The 15,892-nt window shown below is 40.6% G+C and overlaps 1 protein-coding gene across 2 annotated transcripts in view; it reads right to left on the bottom strand.

Moving 5' to 3' along the window:
* The window catches only part of ADK (adenosine kinase), a 541,342-nt gene that overhangs the window by 484,894 nt on the left and 40,556 nt on the right, over positions 1 to 15,892 (bottom strand). For both annotated transcript variants that reach the window (XM_054034260.1, XM_054034261.1), the window contains exon 2: positions 11,651 to 11,725. In XM_054034260.1, the coding sequence (XP_053890235.1) occupies positions 11,651 to 11,725 (75 nt within the window). The remainder of the gene's footprint in view (positions 1 to 11,650; positions 11,726 to 15,892) is intronic.

Genomic DNA, 15,892 nt, shown 5'->3' with positions numbered 1-15,892 from the left:
CTACTTGCTGAAAAGTGTGGTTGTGGGGTTTTCAGGAAGCAATCTTGAGAATCCTCCAGCCAGACCTGTAGAGTAATTTGAATGGCTATTCTTTATCTGCCATAGTTGAATTAATCAATCATTCAGGTCAACACTTGAAGCATGGAATACCATTCTTTACCATTACTTCGCATATGTTTTTCTTAAAACCAATACGTTATGAACATTGCATCAAGCTCAATATATACACTATAGCTCTATAGTTAAAGTCAAGAATTGATGCCAGGAGTCAACTAAGAGTGGCAGTGATGCTGTAGTACAGTAAATTCATTACAATAGTTTTCATCATCAAAAATAAGAGAGTCTTAGAAATGGAATTAAAGCCTTGTCTAGATACAAGATATAAACTAATGCTTACTACACATCCAGCGTTCCTGAATGCATGACTAACCGTCTCCACTATAAAAGTCAAGTGACAAATAAGTAAGGCAGTCAGTTCAGAATAGGAGAAAAACCCAATAGCTACTCCCTAACCAGGAACTGGTATGCCACAAGTCAGTCCAGAATGTTATTTTCCAGCAGTAAACCCCAGTGAGGTTGTATAATGGAAGCGCTGACTGTACAACCTTGAAGATTACTGTTGGTATTGCACTGCTATAAATAGGTGGTTTTTTGGTTTCTGTTTGTTTTTCAAAACCAGAAGACAGACCTTTCCATTATTTATACAGTAGAACCTCAGAGTTATGAACCCCAGAGTTATGAACTGATTGGTCAACCACAGATCTCATTTGGAACTGAATATATGCAATCAGGCAGCAGCAGAGACCCACCCAAAAAAACCCTAATACAGTACAGTATTAAATGTAAACTACTAAAAAAAAAAAAAAAAAATCAAGGGAAAGCAGCATATTTCTTCTGCATAGTAATGTTTCAAAGCTATACCAAGCCAATGTAAAGTGTAAATTTTTGAAAGAACCACCATCAAGTTTTGTTCAGTTATTAACATTTCAGAGTTATGAACAACCTCCATTCACAATGTGTTCGTAACTCTATAACTACAGTAGAACCTCACAGAAGAAAAATAACTTAAGATACGTATTTATAGATTCTAAAGGATTGTCTACACATAAAAGTTAATTGGAGTAAGGTAAAGGATGATCTAATAGCAGATAAACTATTCCTGATTAACTCTATGTGTGGATACTCTAATTTTGGAATAAGAGTGCCTTATTCTGAATTAGATTAATCTACTTCCGAAATGGATTAAATTAATTCAGAATAAGGCACTCATTCTTGAATAAGTATCAGAGGGGTAGCCATGTTAGTCTGGATATGTAAAAAGCAACATTGTTGCATTCTTGAATAAGAGCATCCACACATGGACTTAATCACAAATAACTCCCCGTGTGGACAAACCCTTACTAAGATTCACTTGCCAGATAGCAGGACATGTTTCAATGTTTAAAAAGCCTACAATTTAATCTATTTTGCTGTTAGACAATTTAAAGCATATTTTGTTGTTTGGCCTAGTCAGGTGATGTAATGATATCACTAATCACATGTTATTACCATCTAAACAACAAACCTGAGGCTGTAGAAAACCCAACCCTGTCATCAGCATGTTAATCATAAGAAGTTAGGTCAAGCATACCTTTTTCACTTCTAAGGGAAACTGATCTAACTTTAAACCAACATTGTCAAGCAGTTGATGGGCCTTTATTTACCTCTCCCTAAAAAAATATTTCCCCCTTGATGTAGGCAAGTGATCAGCCCTCCAAACACAAGGATTTTATCTGTCCTGAAATTCCAGCTATGCTAAGTGAACTTAACGAATCTACTCTAGGACGTTGTACTTGTTGGGACAATAAGCATGCAGGGGATGAAATCCATATTTATCCGTTTCCAGAACTTTTGTTTGTGTGAGTCAGCATAAGTTTGAAATAGATGATACCCTTCTGATTTGGAAGGATGGCACGTTTCTCTTTGTATTGATTGAAATTATGATCTTTTTAACTATACATATTAAATCTTGCAATTTCCTGCTTGGAGGAATGGGAAGGAAGGGGGGGAAAAAAAGGGTCAGCAACCATTCAGACATTCTTGTACCAGGGAATAATTTGGAGTCAACATTTTAGGCAAAGCAGATGCCTAACTTTCACCCTAAGCAATTTACTAGCTTCAATAAACTTCAGTCTTTAGATAGTAAAATCAGCTGAATAAAACCAAACTATAGAAATAAGTTGTGTATGTTAAAAGATGCCCCTATAACAGAAGCCACTACAAGAAAATTCAAGCAGCAAATCATCCAAAAAGGAGATTCCTTTTTTCTAAAGGAACCTAGTAACCAACAGTCTTGAGTGAGGATGAAATCCAGTACCAAGTACTAGGAGCACTGAAACTTCATAAGTTCACAGATATGGAAAATATCAGAATGTCTATAGTTTATGTAGATCAGTTAACAGCCTATTTATTTTGTTGTGATTATTAAATTTTACCATGTTGCACTAAAACATTAAAATGTTTAGTGTAAGGAACAATCCTGCATTGGCAGAGAACTAGACTAATGATCTAAATGTTCTTTTCCACCTCTGACTTCCATGAGAGCACAAAGATGCAACCATTTTAGTGAGGAAGCCTACTGGATGCAAATGCCTAAAAATATTGGGGTTTTTTGGGTGTGTGTTGAAAGCAGTATTAAAATTCTAGGAGATCAAAGTAAAAATATAGAAAACAGTTATACTGAATTTTAAAAATTAGAAATGTTACTGTATTTCCACTGATAAGAACTTGTCATTTGGATAATTTATTAGTGCAGCAACTAATAATTTCAACTGAAAACACATCCTGACATGTTAAGACAAGAGGAAGATCAGAGATGCAGCAGAAGAATTTCACAGCATTTCTTAGGGAAAATATGCACGCCAAGATACTGGAAAAGATAGGAGAGAGAGAAAATTCACCTTAAAGAACTATGAATATCTGCAGTTATCTGCATTTCTGGCTGCAGCTCTGACTGTGTCTTCATACAGGTCCTCCTGCTTTTCAATTTCACTTCTTCCTGCTTCAGTATTAACTTTAAAATGTTATACATGTCACATGGATATTTTAAAATTAGGGTGGGGGTGGGTCACCTTATTTGGCAGCGTAGTGCACAGAGCACTTGGGGGTTTGAACTAGAATAAATGGTAGACTCTGCAACCTGAAGACTTTAAATCAAGATTTGAGGACTTCAGTAACTTAGCCAGAGATTATGGGCCTACTGCAGGAGTGGTTGGGGTGAGGTTCTGTGACCTGCAATATACAGGAGGTCAGACATATAATCATGCTGGTCCCTTTTGGCCTTAAAGTCTTTGAGCCTAATGTTTCATATTGGATTGACTGGAAACTCAGTATACTGCAGACAAAACACCCCTAGGTCAGAACATAGTATTTTTCTACAGTTAGAACTCTTAACAGTTTTTTCATGGCAATAAAATCAGATTTGAAAATGTAGTGTAAAGTATGAGATTCTACAAGCAGCAGAATTAAATTTCGCTCATATTTACTTCAGGTGTACCTATACACTTAAAAAAAAAAAGCTGAATATTAAACCGTAATTATAATGCTTTAATTTTAAAACCACCTTTCAATCATCTGAATTTTGTTTGAGGAAAGAAATTCCTTCAGGCATAATCCTTACATAAAAAGATCAGTTGAAATAACAAGTAATAATAGTGAATTAAAAGCACTCTTTTCTCTCTTCCATTCTGTTTCCAATACAACAGACATATAAGCATGGAAACTGTTAATATAAAATTCAACTTTTAACAAGATATGAATTCTAATAAAAACATTCATGTTCAGCATTATCTAATGACAACTGGGACTCAGCCTATGAAAGTCTGTCTTTTTATCCCAAGCAGCAATGTTCTTGCCAACACACTGAGTAAAGTTCCTCTCTAGTTTGACATGAGGGTGAGGCCAATCATATTTATTACCCAAGATGTAAATGAATTTCTACTATTGGAGTCATTCTTTTATATGTTTCAAGTAAACTTGAAGAAAATTAACATTGCTTGATCTGTGTGCTGATTTTATGCAACTGAAACCAGCTTTTAAACAAGATTTCTCTGGAGCAGGAATTAAGAACTTTGATCCCTCTCACAACAAACCCAAGTTAGATTCTCAGGTTCCATTTTTTTTTTTTTTACTCCCAGACCAGGAACACTCAAGATGCACTCAAGTGAAGATCAAGGTAAATCATTCAAGTAATTTTTTTTACGCTTAGAATTTGCCTGTTAGAGTTGACAGCATTTGTTCAAAAGTATCACAGATTTTACTAAGGATTTTCCCCACATTTTATTGCAAAATATTTTTCACTTTGAATGCGGTCAAGAAAAAAAGCAAAGACCCCCAAAAGAAAATCACTTTCACTTTTGATTCAAACCTTTTGAGTTTTGAAAGAGCTGCCAGAGGTGGTGGTATCCTTGTAATCACCAAGTTCTAGTGGATAAAGCTAAGGGCTAGAATTTGAGATCTCCTGGTTTCTATTGCCAACTCTGCAACCAACTAGTTGTAATATTTTGTACTCTATACTTTCCAAACTATAAATTTATCACCAGCAGGGTCAACTCAATTTTGACCCTGGTCCCTCTTCCTCGGATTGCTGCATCTCTTTGGATGCTTAATAGGCAGAGACTGAGAACATGCAGAATCGTAACTTTAGCAGTTCTTCTGAAAAACTGGGGGAAGGTGTAGCACAGCTATGCTGAAATGAATACTTTGGAAAGCTGTGGCATCATGAGGGGACAATATAAGAAATAATAGTTGTATGAGAAAGAGAGCAGAAGCCATTAAGATAAAACATTTGAATCACCACCAAGTGCTATCCTTGATGGGCTGCAGTGTCTTAACAGCCAGGAATGAAGCAGTGGCTGCCTTCTTTGATCTTATGATCTCAACCTTTCCAGACTACTGTACCCCTTTCAAGAGTCTGATTTGTCTTGCATACCCCCAAAATTCACCTCACTGAAAAAATACTGGCTTACAACATCAGACATAAAAATACAGAAGTGTCACAGCACACTAGTACTGAAATACTGCTTACTTTTTCCATTTTTACCATGATTATAAAATCTGTTTGTATATAAAATTGTACTTACATTTCAGTGTATAGTATGTAGAGCAGTATAAACAAGTCATTTTTTGTATGAAATTTTGTTTCATACTGACTTCGCTTGTGCTTTTCATGTAGCCTGTTGTAAAACTAGGCAAATATCTAAATGACTTGATGTACATCCGGAAGACCTCTGTGTATCCCTAAGGGTACGCATACCCCTGGTTGAGAACCACTGTAACTCCTAACAAAGGAGGCTGAACCAATATCTCTTGGCTGGATTGGCCACAAAGCTCTAATTATTATTGCCTTCCTTGCTACCAAGGGAGAATCCCAGTTTAAGAGAAAGGAAAGGAACTCTTCACACCATTAAGGCCAAAAGGAGCCCACAACACAAAGTGTTAAAAACTCATGGTTCTAGAGCCCATCTTGCTGCAGGTGGCCCCATTAGGCATTCTTATGTCCAGTCAAATTTAAATATAAACACAGGAATCTTAAATCCTTCTGTTCCTTCTTGAAAGTTGAATGGTTTTTGCTCAGAGAGGGAAGGAAGGAAGGGAAGAGAACGGTATCATTTTATCATGCAGGAGACAAAGCATCTTAGGATTCTGGGATAGCAAGCCCCTTGTCTCCATCAGATGACAAGGAGGAAATATACCAGTCAAAATGCCTGTGTATTGAAGAATGGAAAAACCTGCTTGGTTTTTTATTATTATTATTTCTACAGTAAATCAGGTAGCTTACAGGAATGCAGAAGATCTGTTCCAAGGGTGCCATTATTAAATTGCAGTAATAAAAATAATATATAGAAGGATAGAGGAAGATAAAGTTGAAAGATGGCTTCCATGTATACCTTTATATCAACATTGTGCTAGATCTTCCAAAGCTATCGAGTCAGAACTAATGATATACTGGTACATACATTTGCTGCATTCATTTGCTGCAATATCTTGACACAAAAGATCAGCTTTAAATAAGGTAGTAGGTTCCAGATGTTTTCCAACTTAGAAACCAGAGACGGAAGAAACCAAATTTCTTCTTAACTATTCTTCCTCACAATGCATGCATCAAGATGACACAGGATACAGCACCTAAGTGAAATCCAATCCAATCCAATCCACTAGATTGACTAAGGAGCCGAGTCACATTTTTATATCTGTTTTTGAAGAATTAGCTGAATTCCAAAATACTAAAATAAAAGACTAAAAAAAGAGTTTTTTCCCTAAAAATAACTTCAATTAGAAATCGTATGTATAAAAAATGAGAAACTAGGGACATGATTAAATATATGTGCATCTTTATTATTAGATTGCTATCTGTGGTAATTCTTGAGCAACCAGACTGTTTTACTTCATTACTATAGTAATTAGAAACATCCCTCCCTATTTGTTGTTGTCGTTGTCAATACTGGTTTTAGAAAGGGGACAGAGAACACAAAGCCACAGTCTTAAACAGCAGGAAATGTCTACGACCATACCAAAACTAAGAGTCATGTTTATATGTAGCAGATTCAGTCTAAAAGAAAAACAAAAACAAACATTCTTGGTATACTGGGGCATGACTCAATCAATCTTCTGGATAGAGAACAAGCCATCCTAATTCACAATGAATTGAATGTGAATACAAATTAAGACTCTCTCTTTTTTAGGGGCAAGTCCCATACCACAGAAGCCAATGCTCTATCATCTGTTTTGCAAGTACTGGGGGGGGGGGGGGGGGGGGGAGGAGAGAGAAAAACACAGGAAAAGCATGAGGTTTAATAATTTTTTTTGTAAGTTTTGTGAAAACAATTCTCTTATCTAAAGTAAGTTGTGAGCTTAGAATACCCATGTGCTGCTTTAGATTCCATGTAAAAAAAAAAAACCTCAAACTATCAGTCCAAAACTGGCCATTTTCTACTTTGACAGGTAGTGTAACAGAGCACACTCACCTCAGGTGAGCACTCCCTGGCCGAGTGCGTGCATGCCTGCAGCTTTTTCCTCAATTTCTCTGCTCAAGGTGTCCCCTGTGGCTGCTGCACTCATCAGGTGGGTCTTTGGTGACTCAGCCCTCTGGCCAAGTCACACACAGCCCACGTGTGAACACAAAAACTCCTTCCGGGGTATATGGTCCAGCTGAGACTATCTCAATGTCCTCAGTAATGTCCTGAAGCCCCCACCCCACTTCCCCCACGGCTCAGTCCCCCAACAGGGCCCATCACGAAACCTTCCGTTGGCAACGTCTCTGTAACCTTCCCTGGACTCAGTCCTTAGTCTGTCAACAGGCCCCATCCTCCATTGGGGTCTGGCTACCTGGCAACCATTCCTGCTCTGGGATGGAGCAGCGCATCCAGGGTCTCTTTCGTGGAGACTCTCCGCCTTCATTTGAGTCCTCAGTAACCACAGCTCTCCCACTGACCCACTACTCTTACACTCAGTTCACTGACCCCAGCTGAGATACAGTCTCAGTTCAGCACCCTTCTCAGGGTAACAATTCCAGATGCAGCCCTTCCCAGGGCCTGTTTAAACTCCCTTGCTCAGGGCTTAGCCACTTCCCCAGTGGCTATTTGGGGGGCAACCCCTAAGTAGCAGTCACATGGAACATCCCTTTAATTAACTGCATCCCTGGGCCACTTCCCCACAACCCCGGTCTTCCTCAAGTCCAAGCAGCCAGCCAGGAGCACCTTCTTTGCTTCCCTGGGCCCTGCCAGCAGACTGAACTCACTTTGTCCCTGCAGATCCTTTTATACAAGCCTGCTGGGCCCTGTGAGGCTGCAAGGAAACAGTCTCTTTCTGACTGGCTGCATTCTAGGATGCCTAGAGCAGGTGCATGGAGGACTCACCTCCTCTGTGGTATGGCTGCAAGGCCTCCAGCAGGGGGCCTCAGGGTCTGGGATACCCCATCACACACAGTTAGATCAGCATATCTTATTCAGCATTAAAAGAAAGAAAAATCTTTAAAATGCTAATACTATCTACAGTATATTTAGTAGGCAAATATTTGGATACACCATTTCTGAAAAATAAAAATAATTAAGACAACAGTGGTAAAGAGGAAGGTAATAATATGAGACAGAGCATTTCACATTCATGAACATTCTACCCATACTTCAAAGTATATACAGTTACATACAAGCTTCCCCAGAATGAATACTCAGTAACCTCAGGGTGACCTTAAAGATTTAACACCCTGGAGGCAAAACTTTATCTTAACAGAGGTTGATTTTCCATATGTCCCTTTACAGAGAACTTATCTGAAGTCCTTACATCATTTATTACTACCAGAGTTCAGCTAATGCACCAGTGGCAAGAATCAGGCTTGTACCATGAAATTAGTTTTGACAGCTCTAATTATACTCTAGCATGTATATTATTGATGTTTACAGGGCCACTGGTGCTGAAGGATTCTCTTATTCAAAGTCATATACAACAACACTGCCTTAACCTCTGTGAGCAGAAAATAAAATTTGTGCCAAACTCCATCATTCAATATTTAGTAGATTGAAAAAGTATCATTAACTCTAAGCCCTTGGCTACACTGCCACTTTACAGCACAGCAACTTTCTCGCTCAGGTGGGTGAAAAAACACCCCCCTGAGCGCTGCAAGTTTCAGTGTTGGCAGTGTAGACAGCGCTCGTAGCTACTCCCCTTGTGGAGGTGGGTTTTTTACAGCGCTGGGAGAGCTCTCTTCCAGTGCTGGTGCCACGACTATACAGCTAGGTTAAAGTGCCGGCACAGCAGCGCTTTAACGTTGCTAGTGAATACATACCCTTAGTGATGTCTGTTTAGTCACTAATTAAAATTCGTTTAACACAGTGGATGCAATTCAAGACAAAAGGTTACAATAAAAGCTTTACCAGTTAAGATACTCAGATCCTGGACCAAATCAAGTGATCCAAGGGATCCAGTAGTCTAGGAATCCAGTAGCCTGTCTTTGGAATTATGGAGACACTGGATTTACTGTATCTAAATCATCTTCAAAAAAGGAAGGGCCGCAACTTTTAGGCCGACTGTAAATAAAAGCTTTCCCTTTTTTACTGAACACTGTTGGTTCGTTCTGCACACCATACAGAAAGAGGAAGACACAGTCAGATACAAAATTATATTGTAGGCTGCTGACTCATATCTATAGCCGAGGAATAATTAAAGCCACGCCTAGAGTCCATTACAGCTTTATTTTTTCTTCTGTATAAAACTGGTAATTAATTCCACATCTCAAGCCGGTCTCTTCCTCTGACTCAGGGATTTCCTACTGGACCCGCCTCACTCCCGGCAGCTCTTCCCCAGTACTCTTACAGGCCATCTACCTGAGAGTTACCATATTCCAGGACCTGCCATAGGAGCCAGCCTGCTTCCTCTAGCTCCCACCCCCGCCCCAGCATCTCCTGCAGCGGACACTCCATGCAGCTATCTTCCCAGCTGGGCTACTTGCTGCTTTTACAAGTCAGCTGATCCCTAGGGAGGTAGCTTAAAAAGTCAGGGGTCAGGCTGGGTTCCAACCCCCCTTAAAGGGTCAGCTCCCCCAGGAGATAACAAAATATCATTTGAATTAGATAGTAAATATTTTTAAACACTATTGTTTGCATGAACTGATTAAGCCTTATCTGCTCAAGATGACAAATATCTGGGTTGGGGAATCTGTTTACAAACTTTTAATATAATATAATATGGAGATATACTTATCTCATAGAACTGGAATGGACCTTGAAAGGTCATTGAGTCCAGTCCCCTGCCTTCACTAGCAGGACCAAGTACTGTCCCTGACAGTTTTTTGGGTTTTTTTGGTGCCCTAGATTCCTAAATGGCCCCCTCAAGGATTGAACTCATAACCCTGGGTTTAGCAAGCCAATGCTCAAGACACTGAGCTGACTTAATTTGGACAACAAACTATTCTTCATTCATAATTACACTAAAGAGTAGCAAGGACTACCTGCGCCAGTTAGTGAGCATCATGCTGGTGCCCATTAGTTCGCAATAACTGGGACGTAAATTCTAACACACCACCTAGACAAGCCCTAGGTTCTCTTGCAACCCAATGAGCAGCTCAGTCAACCTCTTATAATAGTGTTGCTTTTCCAATGCAAACCCCAGTGCAATGCTCTCCCATCACTTCATTGCTGTGGCATATACCCCAAAACAATTCTTATAGGGTTTAAAAAAAACAAACAAAAAAAAAACACCCAAATATGAGTTTTATTTATTTAACATTTATAAGAGTTTCAGAAACCCAGTTAGGAGAATTCAAAAATGTCATGCTTTGAGTGATTCACTTCCAATTCTATTGCAGTCTTATCTCTAAGTTATGTCATTCAGGCTCCTTATCAAACTTACCTTTAAAATATAAAAGCTCTAAATACATAGTGTCATGTTTGTTTTCTATCATTAAGAGCAATGGGTCTCAAACTTTTTTTTACTGGCGACCCCTTTCACATCACGAGCTTCTGAGTGCGACCCCCCCTTATAAATTAAAAACACTTTTTTATACATTTAACACCATTATAAATGCTGGAGGCAAGCGGGGTTTGGGGTGGAGGTTGACAGCTCGCGACCCCCCATGTAATGACCTCGCGACCCCAACGGGTCCCGACCCCCAGTTTGAGAACCCCTGATTAAGAGGCATAATTTGTTTTTAATCTTAGCAGAGCAAACAAATACAAGTATAAAATAGGCAGAAAAGTTTCATAGGAAAGCAAGAGAAATGAGTTAGATGAGGATAAGAAGAATGATAAAACTGTAACTGTTCTTTTTTTTTCTTCCATTGAAGAACTGATTCTGGGTCCAATACTTCCATTAACAACTGAGGGGATAGAATGGAGATAACACTGAATGTTAAACATATGTATACAACATGAAGTCAAGAATGAATTGTGACTACTCTGAACGATAGGACTAACCCATTCACTACTTACTAAAAACGAAACAAAATAGAAGCAAGAAACAGCAGCAGCTGGAAGGAGCTGAATTTATGTGGAAGTATCCAGGGAGACAGCGTGGTGACTGGAGCACTATTAATAGCTGCATCTGCTACTTCACAGCATGAGGAAGCTTCATGCCACCAATAGGACACAGGTGGTGGCACCGGTGGTAAATGGCAGGCCTGTTTGGAGGAGTTGCGTAAGAGCTGCAGAATCCGTCAAGAGGACAATCCATGTGATCAAACAGTTTCTGCTCTTAAGTAGCACATCAGAACCAAATTAAATACCACAAGCTAGAAAATTAAAGAAACGGGCCAAACAAAAATCTGTTAAAATTATGAACTGGTTCCCGAAGCGGGGGGTGGGGAATCTATGAAAATGCAGTACTGGATTATATCAGGGGTATCATATGAAGCAAGACAAATGTGTTGTACATGTAGCTATCAGAGGGGAACAACAAGTTTGGAAAATATAAAACTTAAAGGTTAAGGGAAGAGAGAATGTACAGCCTATATTAGATAACTGATAGTTACCGTCAAATACATAAATAGATGTTACAGAGGACACTGAAAAGACTAATGTTAAGCGCTTGCGTTAAGCAGGTACTTAATTCCATGTTGCATTTCTAGAATTAACCATCAGCAATATTTAGGAAATTAATGCGAAAATATCTTTATACTTACTTGTCAAGGAAGTCCTTGTCCACTACCGCACAGATATCAAGAAGAGGATTTCCCATTCCAAAAAGCACATTTTCACTACCAAAGGAAAGGAAAAAAAAAAAAAAGGGTTTCAAATGTAGTGTAATGTTTCTAGTCTAACATTATATTGCATTGACAAACAACAGATTAGGACAAAACTAATTTTGCCCAACCAAGGGCTGCACGGTCAATTTGCCTGGAACCCAGACAGCACAGCTAATTCAAACAAAATGCAAACTTGTATTCTCGCTCAGTGAATTACATAGAATACAAAAGTCTCAAACATGTAAGACTGCACATTCATTTAAGCAACCCTACAATCAGGGAATGAGCCTTGCATTTTATAATCTGTAGTTTTTAAGAGTTACACTTGGGTTGTACTTGCAGGTTATATAAAGTGGCAACAGTGGACCAGAGTGTAGAGTTCCATGAGCCAGATTTTGTTGTTTATATGAGCAGCCACAAATATAACCTTATAAAAGTAATTGTTAAGAGCAGTATTTTATTGTGCACAAACCCTCATCTATCCTTACAAACAGTATTTGTTTGCTGACAAAATGTTGACTTTTTTTAATGCAGAAAAAATTACTAAACATGCAGCAGTATGAAGCAAAGCAGCAAGTTATCAGAAGGCATTATCTAATGATCAAGTATTTTATTATAATGTCAAAAGAATATTTAGCACGTTCAGTTAGTTATCTTACATACTTCAGTGATACAGTAATAATGAAGAATTAGATTGTACGACACAGAGGCAAACGATAGTGAATGCAGCTGTGCCCACTAGACTTTCTAACACTAGATTCAAACCCATCACGTTCCCCACCAAGCCAACACCTGCTGTCTCCAATTGTCAGGTTAAACACCAATAGCACCTAGCTACTGAAATCACTTCTGAAAATTTAACAAAGAAGCCATCAAACATACACCTTCTTCCCCATCAACTGCTCATTTTTCAAGGGTTTTCATTAGACCAATATTCTCCAAAGCACTACCACAGTAATTCAGCTTTAAAATCTAAATGTTCAAACAAAGCCAGGCAACAAAGTAATTTAACATGGCTGTCTTTAGCTTTCAGACCCTTCTTCAACTATGGGTTAGGTCACAAGTGAAGGAGTTTCCATGGCATTTTGACAGGTCGTCAGATATTAGGTCTATGCATGGAGGTATAGCTGTTCTGCTGACTCATCTGGCAGTTATCCTCAAGAAGATAAAAAAGCTAGCAAACCTAAGGGCTGGTCTAAACGAACGCTGTAAGTCAATCTAAGTTACGCTACTTCAGTTATGTAACTGAAGTCACCATAACTTAGGTTGACTTACAGCTGTGTCTATACTGCGCTATGTCGATGGGAGAGCATGTCTTCACCAGAACCGCTAAATCAACACCGCTGCATCGATCACAGCAGTACGGATTTAGCCAGTGTTGTAGACATGGCCTAATATGGGAACAGCTAGAAAATTAAATGGGAGGTCCTAGAGGAAAACCCTAAAAATAGCAAGCCCAGGAAGCAGCTCCCGCAGCTATTGTTTCCCACCTCTCCACCCCATCCTTGCTTCTTTCTCAGTTATCTCCTACCACAAAGTTCATGCTAACAAACTCACACTATCCTTACCCAGCCAAAAGAACACCTTCCTTTCCTCCTCCCCCATATTGCTAAGTGCTTCCAAAAGCTCATAAACATGTGGTCTCTTTCCATGAAAAGACTCACTCTTCTCTTATATTTTTGTCATATTCCTGGTCAAACATCACTTTTCCACTTTCATTGACACCAACAAATGCAGTGTCAGTTGCCTACTTGTGACTTTCTCCTAAAAATGACTTCTCTTCCACCATCTACTTCCCTTCAACACAAGATTTGTTGACCATTCAAAGACAACATCTGCCACAATCTCCCTATTTCCCATCAAATTCTCTCTTCCAGCGCCATCATTACCACCTAGAACTTGCACTTAGGACAAGTTTTCACGACAAAATTTGCCAGCACAGCTATGTCGGCCAGGTGTGTGATGAGGTACAATTTGTGAGGTGCTGTGCCAGAAAAAGCCCTGTGTAGATGCTCTTATAATGGCAAAACTGCACATTTGTTAGTATAGCTTATTCTGCTTGGGAGGAGGGAAAAGAGTGCAGGCTGGAATAAGCTTGTGAGGGGATGGACCAGGCCCTGATGCCCCCTGCTGGAGGCCTTGCAGCCCTGCCACACCCTACCCCAGAAAAGGGCAATGGAGAGGGTCCTCCAAGCTGCCTAGAGTGGCTGTATGGGACACAATCAGAAAGGGGCTGCAAGGAGCAGCCAATCAGGGCCCAGCAGGCTAGTATATGAAGAGTTGCAGAGCCAGCATGAGATCAGTTCCTTGCTAAAGCTGGAGGAGAGTGGATGGTGTGCCTGGCTGGCTGAGAGAGGTACAGGACCTCAGAGAGAGCAGTGCTGGGGGGGCAGGGGAGAGAGAGAGAGAGCACTTGAAGGTGCTCCAGGCTGGCTATTGGGACTCAACCAGGACAAGGCTCTGAGGTAAGGGTGAAGAATGTGCTGGGGCCATGGGGAAGTGGCCCAGGGAATTGTAGCAGCGATGCAGTTTATTTAAATGGATGTGGCAGAAAGCTACTATCTATAGGGTCCCTGGACTGGGACTTGGAGTAAAGGGCGGACCTGGGTCCCCACCACCAGCCACTAGGAAAGTGGCCTGGACTTTAATACACCCTAGAAGGGGAATTGAACTCTTTTAGTGGCCCAGCTGAAAAACTGGGGCCAGAAAGGCTCAGAAACACAAATAGTCTCCAGGGAGAGAAACCTGGGGGATGTGGCCCCATACCAGGGCCAGGACTGCTTGAATAGCAGGGACAATTCAAGGAAGCCCAGAAGGGGCTGAGAAACAGTTATGACCAGAATACTGCAATAGGCCCTGCTGGACGGATTGAGGAGCAAGCCCCGAGTTAAGGCTGCAGATAAAGAACTGTTACTGAGGGCACAGAGAGGCCCCTGGTGGATTTGTACCCCAGAAGGGGTTTGATATGATCTCACATACAGAGTATGTATGACTCAGCCGGAGGGCTGGGTCACTGAAGACTCATCACAAAGCACAGAAAAAGTACAAGCACTCGGCCAATGGGGCTATACTAGCAAAAATGCAGCTTTGTCAGTATAAACTATATCCATCACACTAGGAGCACTTTCCTGGTAGAGTATAACAATATACTGTATATACGCGTTCATTTATAAGCCACCACCACCACCCCCCCCCCCAAGATGGATAGGTTAAAAAAAAAGGCAAAAACTGTATGACCCTTTCATAAGCCGATCCTATATTTTAGGGTTTGGCAAACTTTGGCTCCCGGCCCATCAGGGTAAGCCGCTAGCAGGCTAAGCCGCTAGCAGGCTGGGACATTTTGCTTACCTGGAGCATTCGCAGGCACTGAGCCCCTCAGCTCCCAGTGGCCATGGTTCGCCATTCCCAGCCAATGGGAGCTGCAGGAAGTGGCAGCCAGCATGTCCCTCAGCCCGTGCCGCTTCCCACAGCTCCCATTGGCTGCGAACAGCAAACTGAGCTGAGGGGCTCCATGCCTGCGAATGCTCCAGGTAAACAAAATGTCCTGGCCCGCTAGCAGCTTACCCGGGTGGGGAGCCAAAGTCTGCCGACCCCTGATCTACAATGACAATGTATTAGATATTCAATTCAATAGAGCTTACATTTGTCAAACTTTGGTGTAGACTCTTTGATAAGCCGACCCCCGCTCTTTGATGCGTCACTTTTTTACCAAAAAAAATTTGGCTTATGAATGAGTATATACAGTAGCTACACTGGCAAAGCCTTCCAAATATAGATCTGGCTTTGCTCTCCACCTGCTCCAGCAACTCTATTACCTTCCACTCTCTATTACCTTCCACTCTCTTGGCCTTGTCCTCACACTCCTTAACACATCTCTCCCTGCTCTGGAGCTCTCCTAATACAACCTCTACAGCTTTTCCATCCTCAAAAAAAGCCAACCCTGGTCCCCAAATACTTCAACTACCCTATATCCCTTCAGCTATAAACTCTTGAATTTGTTGTCTACAATTGTTTTAAGTTATTATTTGTATTACAGTAGCACCAAGAGGATCCCAGCAAAATGGGGCCCCCATTGCAATAAGTGCTGTACAACCACACGGTCTTGGCACCGAAGAGATTACAGTCCAAGGAAACAAGACAAGAAGGGGTGGGAGGGGAAACGTAGGCAGAGAGAAGTGA

Source organism: Malaclemys terrapin, chromosome 7 (genome assembly GCF_027887155.1).
Source record: "Malaclemys terrapin pileata isolate rMalTer1 chromosome 7, rMalTer1.hap1, whole genome shotgun sequence".
Classification (NCBI taxonomy): domain Eukaryota; kingdom Metazoa; phylum Chordata; order Testudines; family Emydidae; genus Malaclemys; species Malaclemys terrapin.
This window is presented reverse-complemented; position numbering and strand designations above follow the sequence as displayed.